Consider the following 20,166-nt stretch of genomic DNA (forward strand, 5'->3'; position numbering starts at 1 on the left):
TCTTAACATTTTAATGGGTTAATCGTTTTTTGTCACATGAACATATTGGTCTACATGTGCTATTAGCAATGTTATTTGGCAACATTTTTGGGCATAGAATGTTCAGGTGCGCACAAGCTCACAGCACAGTGATAAAAAATGTGTCAACACAGTGATACTTCAGAAATTGTGGTATCATAGTTCTTCCTAAAAGTCACTAATGAATCTATTGTACTTTAAGATCTTCCTAAAACTCACTCTATAATGAATCTACATTGAGACACAAAAACCTAATGTGGTTGTGCAGCGATTTTTAAGGTGCTTAACAGGTGAGAAATTTTCACATTTCTGAAAAGAAACATTAGAGGCATCGTTGAATCAGAATCATAAAGTGCTCTGAGCCAAATTCACTTTTGAAATAAGATCAAATCAATGTCACTGCTGCACTTGCTCGTCCAAGTTCATATTTCATTCCAGTTTACAAAATTTTCTTTCTAGCATCATTAAAAAATAAGAAAACATAAGTTACACCTTCGACTACATGTCAATCAATCACAAGGTCACCCCTTATTCCATTATCCATCTCTGCTGTATGTGACTAGTATATTGCAATATCGCTATGGCTAATTTTAGCAGCTGTCAGTTTCTATGGCTGTCGTCCATAAATGTATTGGTACAGATCTCTATTTTTCTAAATGCCAGCTGTAGTATGTTTAAAGGTGAAAACGTTTGTTGCATTTTAGTGGATATTAAGTTGATTCGAGGATGGCGGTGACATCCCGATGAGCTTTGAGTCCGACAAGGGGCTGACGATCCCCTGGATCAGATTTTTATTGCAATCGCCGATGTTGCCATCAGCGATCCTTTTGGTGCACGTGATGCTACCTGTCAGGTCCATCAAGTCTTGAAGGGCCCGGGTGTTACTTATGCTGCATTGCTGGATTTCATTAAGTGGTGAGAAATCAGGGATGGAAATCAATTCGTCCTTTGAAGATGGGCTGGAACATAAGCATAAAATGAGCAAGTTTGATTGTCAAGGTATTGAATTTAGCACAACTGGACTTTTTGAAGTTGGCGTCACATGTGCGCATCGCGGTGCTGACGTGTGTACGCCTTTGAAGTGCGCCTTTCAACCCTGATGTCTTTGATGTCTTTCAAGTCAGCCTGACTCATTCCCACGCAGGCCGAGGGTATATAAGTAGCGCGGGACAAAGAGATTGGGGGAATCACGGGGTAGAATCATTCGGACTCGGACTCAGACTCGGACTCAGACACTCACGCAGACTCGCAGAGACCCGCACAGCGTCGGACGGAGTTCAAAGCACGACTTGCTTGACTCCACGCCACGATCAAGCTCTGGGACACATTACATCAGTGTGTCTCTTTTCAGAAAGTCGGTTCTTTTGGATTGGATTGGATTGGATTTGCCTTTATTAGTCTCGCAGTGGAGAAATTTACATTTCACAGCAGCAAAGTTATGAAAGAAATGAAAGCTCTTTGGCTCAGCTCACTAAAAAGATCCGGCTCTTTCCTGGCTTGCAATTGAAGCGGATTTACGTGGGACAGGAGATGTGAGACAATCTCTTTTCGTCAGTGGAAGCTACAGGCTCGTGTTTGCTTTCGACATTTAGCTTGTAGCAGACGTGCACATTTCACCATGACATCCCTGAACCACTGGTGAAAAGGATGCTTCGATCCTCTCCTCTTTCATCTAGAACTATATTTTATTTTGTTCTTTTGACTTCAAGATGGCTGCCTTTCCAGCAGCTCCTGTATTGTTTTTCTACTTCTTTCTTTCCTTTCCTTTCATAAATTTACTGCTGTGAAATGTAAATTTCTCCACTGTGAGGCTAATAAAGGCCAATCCAATACACCATCCTGACGGGTATGATGAAGTTTTATATTATTTGAGCTCATTTCGAATACCAGCGTAGCTCACCTGACATCCATTGATTGGAGCGCATCGGAAGACCGCCTCAACTCCGGTGCCTCCAGATGAATGCAGCATGGTTTCAGAGGTCCTCGTCTTTCGGGTCCCCTGGCAGCGGACGCCGCTTTCACTTTGTTGACTTCAGCTGTCACATGACCTCCGCTAGGAAGAATTTCCATTTCTGCTCCATGCGTCCCATTTTGCTCAACCTTGCCACTTGCCTCATTGGTTAGTTCTCTTGCGAATGGGTCCATGTCTTTAAATATGATTCTTGGCTGCTTGTTTGCATTCATCTGCACTTCCCTCTTCTGTCGTCGATGATCACCCGCACCCTCCTTGTTCAGCCCAGGATCTATCAACCGCATTGGATTTGAGTCAAATCCCACAATTGGTGACAAGGAGATTGGCCAGTCAGTCAAAGAGCACTTGCAACATAGAGATGGCCACCGATGTAGGTTTAAACTGAGCGGTAAGGTGAATTAACAATAACCTCAGATAACGCACTGGTCAGACCTCTGCCAATGTTTTTTCCCTTCCATGAGGGGGCAGCATTTGTTTTGTAAAGCTGCCTCTATTTGAACCTCATATTACTCCATCCCCATATAATTTAGGAATTAACTTTTTCTGTCTGATGAAAAACGTGTTTTGTTCCAGATTCAGCTGTTGTTAAAGCGCTATATAAACCAATATACAGTCAAACCTCGGTTTTCTAACATCTCGGTTCTCATCCCATTCGGTTTTCAACCAAAAATGTCCTATTTTTTATGCCCCGGTATACAACCGAAATTTGGTTCACAACCAAACTGAGTGCATCTGAATGCATCACTCGACTACCCTCCGCTTCCTATTACGTCACTTCCTTATATGTCACGTCTTCCTCATTGTCTCATTGTGACCGACGCATTAATATTGTTGTTTTATTTTTGCGAAAATGCTGACATATTTGGTTAAGATCTCCTGAATAGTATGATTTTAAAGCAAGCAGAGCATGGTTTGAAAAGTTAGTGTGCCCTGTGTTTGCCCAAAGACAGCTGGGATAGGTGCCAACACGCCCCGTGGCAGAAAGAGAGATTTTTATGTACAGATGTTAATGTTGATGTTAAAAATTGGTGAAAATAAAAGTTTGTTTTTATAGAATTTTACACATGACCTGCTCTATTATTAAGTTTTTATCCGGTTTATGCGATGAAATAGTTAAAAAGTTGTTTTCTAGACTGTGAACGGATTAAGATTTTTTACATTGATTTTAATGGAAACTGCTGTTTCGGTTTTTGAACAAATCGGTTTTCGAACAGGTGAAACGGATTATGGTCAAAAACCGAGGTATCACAGTCTATGTATTGTATTTTGGACTGCCACCCTCATTTCAAGGTCATAAAACTCCAGACCTATATAATTTAGGAATTAACTCTTTTCTTCTGATGAAATAAGAGAGGCTAATCGTTTTAACGCTGAATTTGATGCTTATGTAGTCCTAAAACTCAATATTCTGTAAATCCTGGAATTTGGGTGAAAATGACAAAAAAAAAACTGGCACTGGAGTGGACACATTTTTGCACCTCTGGCAGGGAATGAGTTAATTAAACTGCATTTTTCACTGACGAAGAGATAATCGGTGGTATTACTTGATCGATTTATACTCCACAAATTGTTACATTTGGATTAGGTGGCATACGAATGCCTCCTACTTGATTGTCACATGGTCTGCGTCCAACTTTAAACAGCCTTCCGCATGTAAAATTGAAATCATCGTGAAAAGCTGCAACCACCATCTGAAAATATTTGTAAGATACAGTAAAGTCTTGTTATATCGATATTCTTGGGAGTCCGAAAAAATATCGATATAACCGGACTATCGATATATCCGATCCTGCGGCATGTAAATTTTCTCCTTGCGTTCATAGAAATAGTATCGTAATAAGCAGTACTATCGATATAACCGATATCGATATAACGAGACTTTACTGTAACTCTTTTTTTCCCAGTGAAACTTATTCTTCAACTTACAGTATCAGTATTAATAACACACAACAGTTAAAATAACGTGTCTGGAAAAAGCTAGCGCAGAAGTAGAAAGATAATATCAAGGGCACGTTCCATTTATCGTCAGCTCCCAAGGCGCTTTCGCTCCAATAAATGACATAATCCACAAAAGAGCTAAATAGCCACTCATTGCAACGGGATTTAAAAGCGCGGGAAGCTAACATTAAGAACAATGACATCGCTCATTATGTAGGCCAGATTCAGACGCAGACAATTTTAGGCAAAGCACACGTTTTGACAGATTATGTGCAGTCTAAAAATGACAGATGAACAAAATGGCAGTCGGTTGAGCGCAAAAGCCATATGCACCAAATTCATCCTATGCATATGCTGGAATTTTGCCATCATGCATCATTCACTTATAACTGAAAATGTACAAACATTGTAGTTTTTATGACGTTTTTTTGGGGGGGGACCATGCATCACCCGACTAATTATCGGAAAATCAGTCAAGCAGCCATTTTTTGCATGTTCCCGCTAATGAGCAGAAAACAAAACGTCCTTTGGAATTTTTTTTTAATGCGCTAGCTTGTAGCAATAAATAGCTACCATGCAAGTGGCCTGCGAGGCAAACCCAAAGGGGTGACATAAGCAGACTAAAAGTATTTGCATGATACCTAAATCAATACTAACCTGGTAGCGACCTGGTCTCCATCTGTTCGTCCTTCCGATTATAATGACAAATAGGACGCAAAATCAAAAGTGGTATCATTAAATTTAATAAATAAAACATTCAACAGAAGATCAAATAAAGTAAAAAAAAAAAAAACGGAAAATAAAATAACATGGTGTTTGAAGGCAGCAAAGGGCGACTGAATGAGAGGAAGTCTCTTTACGGTACCTTCACATCAGCTTCTCCTTTTCTCGTTCTCTTCATGATCTCTTCAATTCTCTGCAAAAAAACAAAACGTTAATGTTTATTGCGGTGAACAAAAAAAAACATGGCCCTGTGTGCGATCACCTTCTTTCTCTGCTGCCTCTCCTCCTCTTCCTGTTGCGTTTGATGTTCGCGGTCTTGACGTTGACGCTGAGCTTCTTCGTGCGCTTGAACTTTAGCCTTTTCTCTCTTTAAAGATATTCAGCAAAAAGTTTCAGGGGAGAGCAAACTAGGCAGCATGGACCTACTGACATATTTGTAGTGAACTACAGTGAGACCTCAACTTACAAACACCTTAACTTACAAACTTTTCGTCTTACAAACGTCAAATTTATGAAAATTAAACCTTATAATAAGCACTATTTTCATAATACACACCCACCACGGCTGGCGGAGTGATCTTCGGCGGAAGCACACGACCGAACAGCACCAACAGTCCTTATGGAAGGTGACTCTCCTTCCATAAGCCATCAACGACCATCAAAAAGGTAAATAAAACTTTATTTTACAGCACAGTTTATTTCTTTAACTACAGTCCTCATGCAATTCCCTTTGACCTTCGACCTCCAACGCCATTCCATCAAGCCATAAATGACCATCACAAATATAAATAAAGTGACTTTATGATACAACGCAGTGTATTTCTTTCATTGCAATACAGTAGCACATTTATTATACATAGAATAAGGTATGTTGTGTGTAGTTTTAAGGCTTATTTAGTTGAAAAGTATATTTTATGGAAACCCGGGAACGGATTATTCCCATTTTAATGGTTTCCTATGGGAATTTTTTTTTGAGATACACACTTTTCGCCTTACACACTCTGTCTGGGAACCAATTAAGTTCATAAATTGAGGTCTCACTGTACTGTATTTTTGTGGTATTTTATTTTATTATTATGCCATTTCATGAGGACACTCCAATTCCACCATGGCATAGAAAACCATATTTTTTTTTTCAGTGTTGAAGATGGTAGAATGAGATTACCTATCACGATTAATCTTTACCAGTGCTGGTCAACTCATTCACTGCCATTCCCAAATTTATTCGGGAATTGAAAAGCATGACGTGGAGCGCCATTCCCGAATTTATTTGGGTTTTGTTTTTTTATGCTTGGGTGCTGAGATAGCGCTGGACATGGCCTCTGGCAAAGTTTTTTTCTATTCCACAAGGGGGAATAATGTCCCCTTTTTCCATGTTAGCGCTTTGTTCCAACTTCAGCTGTTGTTAAAGCGCTATTTTAATCAATATGTGTGTATTGTATTGTATTTTGTACAGTCACCCCATTTCAAGTTCAGATAACTCCAGACCCATATAATTTAGGAATTAACACTTTTTTCTGACTTAAGAAGATAGTTCAAGGTTTCTTACGCTGCATTGAATGTTTATGTAGTTCTAAAAGTCAATATTCGGTGGATCCTGCAATTTGAGTGACAATGACAAAAACCCTGGCACTGGAGTGGACACATTTTTGCACATCGTCTGACAGTGAATGAGTTAATTTTCCAGAAGAACGGCAAATTTTAATTTCTGGTTAGTTAAAGTGCTTACAAACCCACGTGTGAAGCGACCATAACAAAATGTCTGATTAGATTGGGACTATATTATTATTATTATTATTATTATTATTATTATTATTATTATTATTATTATATTATTATTCATGTATTTATTCATTCATCCATTCATTTATTCTTAAATAAAATTCTAACTCCTTTTGGGAACCTCAACCCCCTCCCTGCCTGTTATTTAGAGATTTTTCAAAACGCATGTGAAAATATTTTCATAATAACAATAGTAATACATTGAATTTGAAAGCGCTTTTCATCGCACTCAAAGACGCTTTACAATTGTGGTGAATAAGCTCCTTTTGCCATCCAGCATGATTGACAACGATCGCTTACCTCGGTACCCGTTCGCTCCTTCTCATGTACATCCTGTTGTTGTTTGTCGTCATGTTGTGTTGCCTTGTTCAAACTTGTGCCATTTTCCCCCAGTTCATTCGCCTTGGGCTGCTGTCGCTCTTGCGCATGTTGTCTGGTCGGTGGTTTTTCACTGAGTCTGACAACAAAGCACATTGTATAAATTCAATCCATTGTGCATTTAATTTCACCATCTTATTTATTTATTAATGTATGTCTTAATTTATGGATTATTTATGTTTTGTATTTATTTATTTATCTTTTTGTTTCTTTTATTCTTTTGACTTCAAGATGGCGGCGCGAGAGTAGCTGCCTTTCCATCAGCTCCTGTATTTTGTTTTTCTACTTCTTTCTTTCCTTTCCTCTTTCTTTTGTAAATTTGCTGCTGTGAAGTGTAAATTTCTCCACTGCGAGACAAATAAAGGTACATCCAATCCAATGTATTTATTCGTTCGTTGATTCGTTCATCGATTCGTTCATTGATTCATTCATTGATTCATTGTTTCATTGATTCATTGATTGCTTCATTCAATGCTTCATTGATTGATTCATTGATTCATTTATTCATTCATTCATTCATTCATTGTTTCATTGATTGATTGATTGCTCATTGATTGATTGATTGATTCATTCATTCATTTAATCAATCAATCAATCATTCATTCATTCATTCATTCATTCATTCATTTGTTGATTGATTGATTTTTCATTGATTGATTCATTTTTCAATGATTGATTCATTTTTCATTCATTCATTTATTTATTTATTTATTTATACCTTTGTTCATCCGCTTGCTCTCGGTTTTTGTCCTCCAGTTCTTTTTGTGCCCGGGCCTGTCGTCTACGTTCTGCTAGCAGCCTGCTAGCATCCTCTGCATTGGTTATCCCGGTTGCTGCCTTCCCTGTGGTCTTGAATGGTGATGATTCTGTTGAGGAGATGTAACAATAACGCTTTAAAAAAGCACAATCCATCATACATCATAAGTTCTAAAAATATTTATTATCTACCTCTTTTTTTCTCTCTATTTTGAGCGCTATGCTCTGATTTCTTCCCGGAAGGGTCATCTTTTTTCTCAGGTGCATCACCTTTGACGGCTTCAGGTCGTCCGGCTTGACATGCGTCAGCTGCATTGTCAATCTGGGTGGGATTTTTTCCCAACACCTCACCCTTTTGTGCTTTACTCTTGGAAGGTCGAGGTCCGGTGGGAGATTGGTGGTCCTCGTGGACACGAATAGGAGACTGCATTTCTGTTTTAGAAGCCAATCTGCAGGGATGTTTTACAAAATATTAAAAACAATAGTTTCTTAAAAACATTTGATATTTCATGTCATACGTCTGTGTAAGCTCTCAGTCGTACAGGAGTGGTCCATCGATGAGAAGGTTTCTTCAGCCGTCATCTGTACAAAAGTTCACTTTTGTACAGATGACGGCTGAAGAAACCTTCTCATCGATATTTCATGTCATGTTATTCTAGCGACATGATCTCACTTGGAGGTCGTCGGGATGACTTTCGCCGGGGAGTCCGATCTTCTCTTGATATATGTTCCACAAGGGGAGGCAGTTCTCCTGTCCCTTCGCATACGCTCTTTCTGAAAAGAACAGAGCTTTAACTTGTTTGTCATTGGTTACAAGTCATAATAATAATAATAATAATAATAATAATAATAATAATAATAATAATAATAATAATAATAATAATAATAATAATACATTTCATTTCTAAGCGCCTTTCAAAACTCTTAAGGTCATTTTATAGTCACAAGATCAGTTTTTCTGTGGGTGAGCAGCGGCAGCCACATGCGCCAGCGTTCCTCAACTCCAAATAACTCAAATAGATGGAAAGTTAGCTAGCTAGCTAATAGATAGCTAGCTAGATAGGTAGCTAGCTCGCTTAGTAAATATATAGCTAGCTAGATAGCCAGCTAACCAGCCAATAGATAGCAAATTGAGCGTTAGCTAGGTAGCCAGCTAGATCCCGAGCTAGATAGCCAGAAAGCCAGTGTTCACTCAACACCGAATAACTCAAATACATACAATGTTAGCTAGCTAGCTTCTTTTCCTTTCGGCTTTTCGCTTCAAGGGGTCGCCACAGCAAATCAGTGTCCGCATGGAAGGTGCCGAATGTCAGTATGGTCCATAGCTTACCTTGGGGGTGTTGGGAGTGGACCGAGAGCCTTCCATTAGTCCGTTTCTTTGGACCTCAGAGGGGCTCCTCGAGTTGCACAAAGGTGACCGGCGAGGGCTGCAAGGTGCTGCGTGACCAAAAACAAAACAAAAAAAAAAAGATATATGATGTTCATGAAATCAAGCAACAGCAGAGTAATATTTCTGCTTGTCTGCAAAGTGTCGCATTTATTGCTACAAACCATCAACATACTTATTTACACAGCACCCGTTTTAAATTTTACTAGTTTTTGCCAAATCGAGTCTAGCAGATGCCAAATCCTTATTTGACAAATCTGTAAAGAATTTAGGGAAACGCAAAACACATTCTCCAGTACATAACTGACACGCTATAACATTGAAAATCAAACGTTAGCATCATCCACAAAACTGCTTCCTCGCCGCTCCACATGACCTCCGATTCCATCTGTCACCATCTGCGACAAGTGTAATCTCTGTAAAACAAATGTGGCCATATCTATTTTGGTGTGACCATTTCTGTTCTGGGTCATGTATGACTAATCTTGAAGTAAAATATATATATATAATTTGCTGCTCAAAGGCCTTTGACCTATTTTTTACCGTTTTAATTAAGATTTTACAAATCCAAAGCATTCACTGTGTGTTTTCTTCTCCATGCTTGTAGATGAGATTTATATTCCAGTACCTCTGATTCGAGGTACCCGAGCCCAACCCGACCCGGATTTTAACTTGGGTCGTGCTCAAAATGTCAATCCTCACGTTTGGGTCGGGCTCGGCGGAGCTTCTCTCTCGCGGACTCTTTTTTTTATGTTAACCCCAGGGTCCATTTGCTATGTATTTGCCATCTAGCTGACTAGCTGACTACCTAGCTAGCAATCTATTAGCTATATATCTATCCAGCTAGCTATGTAGCTAGCTAGCTATCGCTTTCTAGTTTGCTGGCTGGCTATCTATTAGCTAGCTAGCTAGTTTTCTATCTATTTGAGTGACTTCCGGGTTCAGTGAATGCTGGCGCGTGTGGCTGTCTCTATTTAAATCCAGTGCTACAAATGTTATTTTTAATTAAATGGTATTCATTATTATAATGAACACAAATAAGACTGTTATTTTCTTAAGTTTTCTTTTACTGAGTTTTAAGATTTTTTTTCAAACCAGGATGACTTTTGACTTACTTTCTGATCTACTTCCGCCCCTCCCCCCCCCCAAAAAAAAAAAAATCCTGAAAAATAATTCCGCATTCATCCTTTAAAATGTTTCATTCAGAACCAAATACACAATAACATGCAGGCATAACTGTGGTTTACCTTTATTGGCGGGGCATTTGAAAACCCACCCAAAGGCAAACAAATGCAGGGATAAAAAATTGTAACAGTTGCATGAGGGGCGGGGGGGACATATACTGGGGAGAGCCAAACATTACCAGATTCGCTGAGAGCAGGAATAGGGGAGGCAAGGCCATGGGAAAGGGTGGAGGCAGTAGAGTAAGAGAGCGATGCATTCTCACTGTCACCTAAAGTCAGCGGGTGGAGCAGAGCAGAGCGTTATGAACATTTCATTTGAGGCCGCTCCAGTTAAGATGCCTGCACTTTGGCCATACGACATATTTTTTTGTCATTTGAAGCTGTGTTGGGTGGCGCAGTTTTGTCAAAAATAATTTTAGTGAGCAGGGGCTAAACTGTACGTCACACCATCTTGTGTTAAAGGGAATCAAGGAACACTGAATTCTACACATGTATTTTTATTTTAGCATGCTGAGCTGTAAGCAGTCATCAGGCCAAGACAAAAGCGCTCACTAAAAAGTATGAGTCACAAGCAGTGGTGGGCCGTCATGGCCTGCAAGGCCTACTGTGCTGGCCTAAAAATATTTAAATCACAAACTAATGTGATATATAATTTGTCCATGAATTCTTATGAAACAATTCCAAATTGTCTTTCAGCTTCCTTTCATTGTTTTTCCCGTTGTGGTTTCGTATTGAAGCATTTAACCCACAGGTGTCAAAGTCAAGGCCCGCGGGCCAAATCCGGCCCGCCACATCATTTTTTTCGGCCCGCGAAAGCAAATCAAACTTGTTAAATTTCATGATGATTGCTAAAATCTGAGCCAAAATGTCATATTTTTGGATGTCAACCACAATAAAAGTAATTATTCTTGACTTCAGATTTGAAAACGAGTTATTCATTAATTTGCTGTGTGCTAATATTTGAAGGGATTTAAACATTCTAATGGGTTCCCCAAATTCATAACGGCCCTCGAGAGGAAACCATAACTACAATGTGGCCTGCGGCAAAAAATGACTTTGACACCCCTGATTTAACCTATCATGTTTCAGCCATCATTTGTTACCGGGGTTAGAAATCGACCTGGACGCCTTCACAATCAGTTCTGCAGGCCCTGGAGCATAAAATAAGTGTCAATAAAACTGTTGCTTTAACCAATCAGAGTTTGAGTTGGCAACCCAAGGCCTGCTGGAAGGTGCTGGAAACGTCAGAGTTTTCGCAAACTATGATTGTATCATATTATCACTAGCCGCCAGTGATAAGAGCATACTGGCCAGAGCTAGCACACTGTATCTGCAGCAAGCTGCATAAGCAAATATATTGTCGTGGTGATTTAATAGCGATTTTGTCAACCTAAAATGGCTGAGGGAGGAGAAAAAAATGGATTTGATTGCAGATTGTTAAAGCCATTTTCAAGACAGACTTTTCAATAATAGATGGACATCATTAAGTTTGGACAGGTCTGTAGCTGGCCAAAATAGCAAATAATATTGAGGTTGTCATGAATCCACGCATTCATAGTAAAGATTCGAACAGATTAATGACAGTATTCTTCAAGTCACAAGTTATTTCCTGGACAATGGCACCCTCTAGTGGACATGTCGTAATATCACACCACACTCCGATTCAGACGTAGCACGACTGAAGGCCTAGGAGTGATATGCAGAGCCCACCACTGGTCACAAGGCATTTCAGGTATACTTGGAATCACATCTAATCAGATCCAATACAAGAGCTAAAATGATCATTTAAACAGACATTAGAATATAACTTTTTTTTAACCTTGGCAAAATTCTGTGCTTGACTGAATGTCATCCAAAATTTATGGTCTACCACTCTTGTATTGTTTCTGATTAGATTAAATATGCGGCAAAAACATTTTCAATGCATTTATTAATAAACCATCCGTAGTTTGCTGTTTCAAATGACACATTTTTCTTCCGTTACTGTTCCTCCCACAACCTGTGAAGGCTTACGTGTCCTCACCTGCTACAATATGGAAGCCTCTGCTCCATCGTTTCTGTCTGTTCTCCAGGTTGAGGCTACGCTCCAAAGAACGTCTCATCACGGCCTCCAGTCGCTCCTAAATGCGTCACAGTGGAGCTTTTCTATTAAATGCTCACTTTTTTTCCATCTTAATATTCCAATTGGCAACTTGCATTCTGGGAATGTTAGCATTAGAAAAAAAAAAAAAACTGACAGGTCGATCTGCATTGAGCTGACCTTCTCCTCCTCTAGCTGCAATCTTCGCTTCTCCTCCACCGCAGCCCGGCGCTGTTCCTCCTTGTGCTTCTGCTCCTCCAACCGCTTCCAGCGTTCCTCCACCGTGCGCTCGTACTGTAGCTGAGATCGACGCTCCTTTTCCTTGATCAGCTGCTCCCGTGCCGCTAAAACAGGTGAAGCCCAATACGTCGTGTCAGAACGTTCATATTCACTGCCAGACATATGCAAAAAATGTGTCCACTCCAGTGCCAGGGTTTTTGTCATTGTCACTTGAATTCCAGGATCCACAGAATATTGACTTTTAGGACTACATAAACATTGAATACAGCGTCGGAAGCCTTTGACTCTCTTCTTTTATCAGGAAGAAAATAATTAATTCCTAAATAATATGGGGCTGGAGTTATATAAGCTTCAAATGAGGACGGATGTCCAAAATAATAATAATAATAATAATAATAATAATAATAATACATTTCATTCCTAAGCGCCTTTCAAAACTCTCAAGGTCACTTTACAGTCACATGATAAGTTGTTCTGTGGGTAAGCAGCGGCAGCCACACGCGCCAGCTTTTACTCAACCTGCAAGTAACTCAGATAGAAAGCAAGCTAGCTAGCTAATAGATAGCCACTGGTAGCCATTAGCTAGCCAGCTAGATAGCCAGCTAGATAGCCAGCCAGATAGACAGCTAATAGATAGCCATTAGACAGCTAGCCAAATAGCCAGCTAGATAGCTAATAGATAGCTAGCCATATAGCCAGCCATCCAGCTAAGAGATAGCAAATAGATAGCTCGGTAGCTAGCTAGATAACTTTAAGCGTGAGTTCATGACCAAAACGTGAGCACAACTCACTGTAAATATGGGAACTTCTTGTGATTATTATTATATAGCGCTTTAGCAACAGCTGAAGCTAGAACAAAGCACTAACATTGAAAAAAGGGAAATTCTGCCCCCTTGTGGAACATCGCCAGATGTCTGGTCAGCATTTTATTGGTATCCCAGCAAGAAAACCCAACACTAGAACAAATTCAGGAATGGCGCTCTACGTCATATTTTCAATTCCCGAATAAATTTGGGAATGGCAGTGAATGAGTTTAGTGTACTAGCAGAGATGCGTTGCGGTGGACTCACAAGTATGTTTGGTTGCCTGATTCAGGGATGTCGCTTTATCGGCAATAAATACATGTTGGTTTATGTAGCGCTTTAACAACAGCTGAAGCTGGAACAAAGCGCTAACATGGAAAATAGGGAAATGCTTCCCCCTTGTGGAAAATTAAAAAAAAACATTGCTAGAGGCCATGGCCAGCGCTTTATTGGCACCCAAGTATGAAAAAAAGATCATAGCAATGACTGAGTTAATATCACAATTATTTCAAATCAGTATTGACCCAGAATTTCTGAGGGAATTGACTGTCATGTCAGCGCTATCTGCGGCGACCCGTTTCTGTGGGCTACATGAGATGCGCAGGTCTGACAAAGCTCATCATGTCAACAAGCCAGGGAACTCAGACTAAATGTTCTACCGGTAAAGCAATTAGGCAGTGAGAGAGATATATAAAAAGGCCAGAATAGGAATCCGAAAGACATTTCAGAGAAACTGAAAAATACAGAAACGTTTAGACGGCGTGACCTGTATGCTGGAAATCCGAGAGCTCTCTTACCGAGGCTTCTGTCCCTTTCCTGTCGTCTCTCTTTGGCTAAACGCATCCTGTCATCAGTCTTCAAAAATCCCTCCACAACTGAACGGTAGAAACATCAGGAGGGGAATCAGTAGAGGCTAATTGCAGATGAAATGTGACACTATAAGGGCGACACTTACTTGGTTTGCTGGCATTGTTGGTGTTGATGGTCGCAATCAAGTGCGAAGGTGACGGAACTCCATTTAACAAGAGATTTTTGTCTGTGTTTGTCCCGACTGTAATTACCAAGAGGCAACAAGAAATTGGACATTTGGTTTTTGTCTAGACAGCTGTAGTGTTGATGTCATTTACTCACTTGTTTTTTTAGTTTTGGCGGGGGAGCTGTGACTGTTTGTTCCAGTTCTCTTGTCGGGAAGTAGCGGGACAGTTGGAGACGACATCTTTTGGACTGTGGTGCATAAAGGAATATGTTGACGGAAACGCACATATGAAATCAATCCATATTTCTGTTTTCATGACACACTTTACATTGTGGCACCATAGGGCCCCGTCTGCAAGTGCACAGGTTGTTGGTCGTTTTAATCAGTGGCATTTAAAAGTACTCCTGGTATGACCATTCAGTGCTAGGTCATTGTTTTTTGACCCTGTCAGGTTTGTTTCATCTTATCATGTTTTATTCATGGTTTTGTTTGCTACTTTGGACCTTTCTGTTCTGATGACTTTATTGCTTGAGATTTTGTACCTCAGAATCAGAATCAGAAAACCTTTATTCGTCCCACAATGGGGACATTTGCAGTCCACAGCAGCAATTTGAAGGGGGATGGGGTGGGGGGTGAAGGGATAGGAAAATAAGATATTCTAAGCATAGTGAAATAAAAATGTCAACTGTATACTGTAGATGTGCCCTGCTGACTTTATTTAATAGAATTTGTCAAATACACCCTGCTCCTCCCTCTTGCCTGCTTTTTTGGGGTTCCACCACCTTGCAAATCGTGACATTAATATTGCATAGAATATTATTCTGTGGCTCCATTTCACATATTCCAATCACATTAAATTGTGATTTGTGTTTGTGGTATATTCATGGATTTACACACACGTTTTAAGCTGTGAACCATGAAAAAAAATATATTTTCACCCAGTAGAGATACCGACGGTATTCACATACTCAAATGTTCCATGGTATAAGTAGGCATTAGAATAATACATGATCTTAACTTTGAATCTGGCATATTTTTTATATTGAATTTCTAAATGTACAAAAATACCATTTTACGATATCTTTTCCAAGTACTGTGGACAGGTTTAGTGCCAAAGGCCCAATCATCATAACAAAACGACTAAAAAGAGGGCCTCCGTATCAGCCAATTTGTCTCCAAGGGGTATTGAACCTCGACGAGATATGGGTATAGCGCTGTTTCCTGTACTGAATAAGTCATTGACCTGATTACAGGAAATGTGATTACTGACCTGCTGATGTTTCTCTTCTTTCAGGATGTGGAAGGCCTAAAAATGACTTCAATTTTTATCATCATCAGCATCTTCATCACTGGCATGGGAGGATGTTCGTAAAAAAATAATAGTCTAATCTCTACGGGGCCATGTCAATGCACTCTACACCCTTCAAAGCTCTTCGACGACTAGTGACGTCATTACAATAACAACGTAAATCTACGTTTTGCCTTTAAATCTCCAACAAACCTTCCCCTTCCGTAATGCACAATTAAACAAATTACAGAAAACACGAAGGCGTCTATTGTAATCGATGATGGATGGATAAATCGGATATGTTTTGAGGGAAATTAAGCATGGCCAAGCTGCATCGCCATGCACACATTTAGCTATTGTTTGTATTGAGCACACGGATTGTTTAAAATTTACTATTCGCAAGAACGCAATAAAGCCTGATGAAAATATAACATTAAATAATTAAAATATTTTAAGATTTACCTCTTGGCACTGTGTCGGACGCTGTTACTGTGTTGGCCATGGATCGCACTAGAAAAGAAGCTGCAAACCAGCCGCAGTGACGCCGCTATGCAGCGCAGGTGTCCGTTTTCATCAACGATTCTCAGGGGAAATATAACAAACTCAGCACGAAGCTTAAAAAGTCACGATGAAGGTCATGGCGAGTTTTTGGTGATGAGTCTGGCACGGATGATGCTGACGTGAAATATATCCTGTGAACACAACACAGCGGAAACATGAACTGACGCACCATACGGCCAATGAGGGGAGTGTTCGACAAAATTACCATATTTTTGGATTCTAGAGTTTCATTAAAAATATGTGATGTGTATATTCCGAAATACGTATATGATATACAGAATATATATTGTGTATGAAACAATTACATTGAGTCACTCCACAGATTTAAATATGTTGTGGTGTTACTGTTATTGTTGTTATTGATTTATGATTTATGTTTGTTTTGATGTTAGATTTTGGTTAAGAAAAATCCAAATAACATTTAGAAATTAGGACGTTTAATGAGAAAATATTATTACATATATATAGTTCACAAATGTGCCCTTTGAAAAAAAGAGTTTTAATACTGTACATGGTATTTAATAGAAGTCTATTAGATCTATTTTTTCATTCAAGAAAACTTTCCCGTAGATATTTTACCCAAAGGTGCTGAACTTTTCGTAAAATCGTGTTTTTTTCTCATTTCATGCACATTCGTTGTCGTGCAAACCGCTAAAAAAACGGAGGCAGCAAAGTTTCCATGGCAGCAGCGTAAGAGCAGACGAAGAAGAAATGAAGCCTCCAACCGGAAGTACATCGGCGAGTAAAAGGACATAGCTGTGCTGGGTGGTAGCAAGCTATTCTTGTAAAAATGTTGTCACTTATCTCTAATGTGCTTCGGGCTTGTGCTCAAAAAAATGTAAGTACGTTGTTTTTGCATCGCGATGTCTTGAATGCAATATAGTGCATCAAGCTGTCGGTCACGTTATTAATATCCATATCCCAAATAAATAAACGATCTGTTGACCTTGTTAGGCCGAATGGAAGCTCCCCTGGCCTCTGAGGTCTGAGGGCAGCCAAATTGTCTTGCTTGACATATGCTATCCCACCGTAATGGAGTAACATAAAGTCAAATGATTTTTGTGTTATTCACTTATCTCCACAAAGTCTGGATCATAAATGCATGTTCTCAGGGTGCTGCAGTGGTTGTGTCAGCAAGGACCTACGCCGACTTCACAACTCAAGCTACTTTTGAAATAAAGGTTTGTTTTTTTTCAAATAACATAAATGTACAATACCAAGCGTACTTTGGAATTGTAACAGACGTGACATTGTTACTACTTAGAAATGCGACATCCACAAACTGGATGAGGCCCCGGCCACTGAGGTAGTGATGACTCGTGATGAGGGTCTGCAGTACTATCGCACCATGCAGACGATGAGGCGGATGGAACTGAAGGCCGATCAGCTGTACAAGCAGAAGATCATCAGAGGCTTCTGTCACTTGTATGATGGCCAGGTAATACAATACATACTGATTTATATAGTGCTTTAATAATAATACATTTTTTTATAAGCGCCTTTCAAAACTCTCAAGAATACTTTAACAATGCTGTTAAACCATTACCTGCATAATGTGTATTTTAAACACCTTCTTTTGGACTAACTTTTTATTTCTTTTAACAGGAAGCATGTGCTGTTGGTATCGAGGCAGCGATCAACTTGTCCGACCACCTGATCACGGCCTACCGCGCTCACGGCTACACTTTAACCAGGGGAGGCACCGTAAAGGAAATCATGGCTGAGCTCACTGGTGAATCCCAGTTACTATAAATCACTTTCAGTATTGAGCTTTTGTTCATTTTGATGATTCTTTGGGTTTTTTTTATGTGCAGGGCGACGAAGTGGCATTGCAAAGGGAAAGGGAGGGTCCATGCATATGTACTGTAAACATTTCTATGGAGGAAATGGAATTGTTGGAGCACAGGTGTGTGTTTGTGTAAAATCTCTGCTCTATGTTTGAAATGCAGGTAAAAAAAACATTTTTTGGAGCTTGTGTGTCTGACTTCTCAGGTGCCACTCGGTGCCGGCGTGGCTCTCGCCTGCAACTATCTTGACAACAAACAGTTATGTGTCTGCCTCTATGGTGATGGTGCTGCCAACCAGGTGAATAATACTTAATTTCCCCAAGTATTTTACACACACTCCACAGGGATTGTTTTTATTTTTTTTCCAACAACTTTGGATGCTCCACAGGGTCAAATCTTTGAGACGTACAATATGGCCGCACTTTGGAAGTTGCCCGTCATCTTTATCTGCGAGAACAACAGGTATGGCATGGGCACGTCGGTGGAGCGAGCGGCAGCCAGTACGGACTACTTCAAGAGAGGGGACTACATCCCTGGTCTCAGGGTATGGAAATCATCAACAAAATAGTTGACGTGGGTGGAATAGAATGAATTGATTGCATCTCTGGTACGATCATAGACATAACATGCTTGACTGCGTTTATTAAAATCAATTAAGAGCGAGGACTAGAGTTTTGAAAGGCGCTTATAAATGAAATGTATATTATTATCCTGCTTCCTAGCAACCTTGAATGCATTCATTACCGGTACTTCTGCAATTACAGTAAAGTCTCGTTATATCGATATTCAAGGGAGTCCGAAAAAATATCGATATAACCGGGACTATCGATATATCCGACCCTGTTTGCATGTAATTTTCTCCGTGCGTGCATAGAAATAGCATCGATATAACCGGGACTATCGATATATCCGATATCGATATAACAAGACTTTACTGTATTTTGATTTTAGGTGGATGGGATGGATGTCCTCTGTGTTCGGGAAGCAACTCGGTTTGCAGCCGATATGTGTCGAGAAGGGAAAGTACGTTTGAGATATGAAATGATGATCCAGATTATGTTTTTCCCCATCTCTTAACTTTTTATTTTATTTTAAGGGCCCCGTATTGATGGAACTTCAGACGTATCGCTATCACGGTCACAGTATGAGCGATCCTGGTGTCAGGTAATTGCTGAGTCATTTGTAGCCGGAATTGAGACGCAAGCAGACACATAATGTGATATTACAATAATATAATAAATAAATAAATAGCCAAATAAATAGACAAATAAATAGCTGAATAAATAAACGAATAAATAGACGAATAAATCAACCACTACATCAACTACTACTAAACCACGACAAAACCACTACATAAACCACTACATAAACCGCGACATAAACCACTGCACAAACCACTACATAAACCACTACATAAACCAATACACAAACCAATAAATAGATGAATATATAAACAAACAATATATGAATAAATAAACTAATATAAAAAAAACCTGGACTCATGCATTGTAAATGGCACAGCCACCTTATGTCGAGTCAATAATTGCATACAGTATATCAAATAGACTTTTTATACTGTATTTTTATACTTTCTATTATGCTATCTATTAACTATCTATCTAGCTATCTATTAACTAGCTATTAGCTAGCTAGCTTTCTATCTATCTGAGTTATTCCGGGTTGAGTGAACGCTGGCACATGTGGCTGCCGCTGCTCACCCACAGAAAAAAATCCTCTGACTGTAAAGTGACCTTGAGAGTTTTGAGAGGCGCTTATAAATGAAACATATTATTATTATTATTATAGAATACTTTTTTTTCTTATCTTTTCACACCTCCACCCCTTTCAATTTTGCTGCTATAGATTGCAAATTTCCCCATTGTGGGGCTATTAAAGGCTTTCTGATTCTGATTAAAAATAAATAAATACACAAATAAATAAAACAACAAGTAGCACTAATAGTCCAGTTGATGGTATCAAATTCATATGGAAATATCTATAGGCTAAATACAATATTTGCCAAATAGCAAATATTTTCAGCAGTTTCTTCAAGGCCTCCTCAGAAAACACAAAATAGCAAATTAAAAGTACTTTGTGCTACTATGCACTACTATGCCACATAATACTGTTCTTGTGCATGCTCACAACACTCCATATTTGCCCTTTGCAGCTACCGGACCCGCGAAGAGATCCAGGAAGTGCGCAGTAAGAGCGATCCTATCTCCTTGTTGAAGGACAGAATGCTTAGCAACAACATGGCTAGTGTGGAAGAGCTCAAGGTAGCAACGACTGC

General features: G+C 39.5%; 2 protein-coding genes across 9 annotated transcripts in view; one reads left to right on the top strand and one right to left on the bottom strand.

Moving 5' to 3' along the window:
- The window catches only part of map7d2a (MAP7 domain containing 2a), a 23,894-nt gene continuing 3,728 nt past the window's right edge, over positions 1 to 20,166 (bottom strand). For 2 of the 8 annotated variants that reach the window (XM_089016554.1, XM_089016553.1), the window contains 18 exons: positions 15,988 to 16,217; positions 15,508 to 15,543; positions 14,393 to 14,485; positions 14,217 to 14,312; positions 14,059 to 14,136; positions 12,399 to 12,562; positions 12,162 to 12,258; positions 10,318 to 10,407; positions 8,898 to 9,004; positions 8,241 to 8,341; positions 7,760 to 8,016; positions 7,530 to 7,677; positions 6,734 to 6,890; positions 4,914 to 5,018; positions 4,794 to 4,844; positions 4,586 to 4,616; positions 1,919 to 2,261; positions 1 to 977 (listed from right to left, as the gene is read on the bottom strand). In XM_089016554.1, the coding sequence (XP_088872680.1) occupies positions 719 to 977; positions 1,919 to 2,261; positions 4,586 to 4,616; positions 4,794 to 4,844; positions 4,914 to 5,018; positions 6,734 to 6,890; positions 7,530 to 7,677; positions 7,760 to 8,016; positions 8,241 to 8,341; positions 8,898 to 9,004; positions 10,318 to 10,407; positions 12,162 to 12,258; positions 12,399 to 12,562; positions 14,059 to 14,136; positions 14,217 to 14,312; positions 14,393 to 14,485; positions 15,508 to 15,543; positions 15,988 to 16,027 (2,253 nt within the window). In that variant the 5' untranslated portion in view covers positions 16,028 to 16,217 and the 3' untranslated portion in view covers positions 1 to 718. Of the gene's footprint in view, positions 978 to 1,918; positions 2,262 to 4,585; positions 4,617 to 4,793; positions 4,845 to 4,913; positions 5,019 to 6,733; positions 6,891 to 7,529; positions 7,678 to 7,759; positions 8,017 to 8,240; positions 8,342 to 8,897; positions 9,005 to 10,317; positions 10,408 to 12,161; positions 12,259 to 12,398; positions 12,563 to 14,058; positions 14,137 to 14,216; positions 14,313 to 14,392; positions 15,587 to 15,987; positions 16,218 to 20,166 lie in introns of all 8 variants that reach the window. The other 6 variants (XM_089016559.1, XM_089016558.1, XM_089016555.1 and 3 more) reach the window with 6 other exon arrangements.
- The window catches only part of LOC148886548 (pyruvate dehydrogenase E1 component subunit alpha, mitochondrial-like), a 4,715-nt gene continuing 1,326 nt past the window's right edge, over positions 16,778 to 20,166 (top strand). Inside the window, exons 1-10 of the mRNA XM_089016565.1 lie at positions 16,778 to 16,924; positions 17,199 to 17,267; positions 17,351 to 17,524; positions 17,692 to 17,818; positions 17,901 to 17,992; positions 18,079 to 18,171; positions 18,262 to 18,417; positions 18,825 to 18,896; positions 18,970 to 19,037; positions 20,044 to 20,152. Of these exons, the coding sequence (XP_088872691.1) occupies positions 16,877 to 16,924; positions 17,199 to 17,267; positions 17,351 to 17,524; positions 17,692 to 17,818; positions 17,901 to 17,992; positions 18,079 to 18,171; positions 18,262 to 18,417; positions 18,825 to 18,896; positions 18,970 to 19,037; positions 20,044 to 20,152 (1,008 nt within the window). The 5' untranslated portion in view covers positions 16,778 to 16,876. The remainder of the gene's footprint in view (positions 16,925 to 17,198; positions 17,268 to 17,350; positions 17,525 to 17,691; positions 17,819 to 17,900; positions 17,993 to 18,078; positions 18,172 to 18,261; positions 18,418 to 18,824; positions 18,897 to 18,969; positions 19,038 to 20,043; positions 20,153 to 20,166) is intronic.

Source organism: Hippocampus bargibanti, linkage group LG16 (assembly GCF_051943395.1).
Source record: "Hippocampus bargibanti isolate YZ-2025 linkage group LG16, ASM5194339v1, whole genome shotgun sequence".
In the NCBI taxonomy this organism is placed as follows: Eukaryota; Metazoa; Chordata; class Actinopteri; order Syngnathiformes; family Syngnathidae; genus Hippocampus; species Hippocampus bargibanti.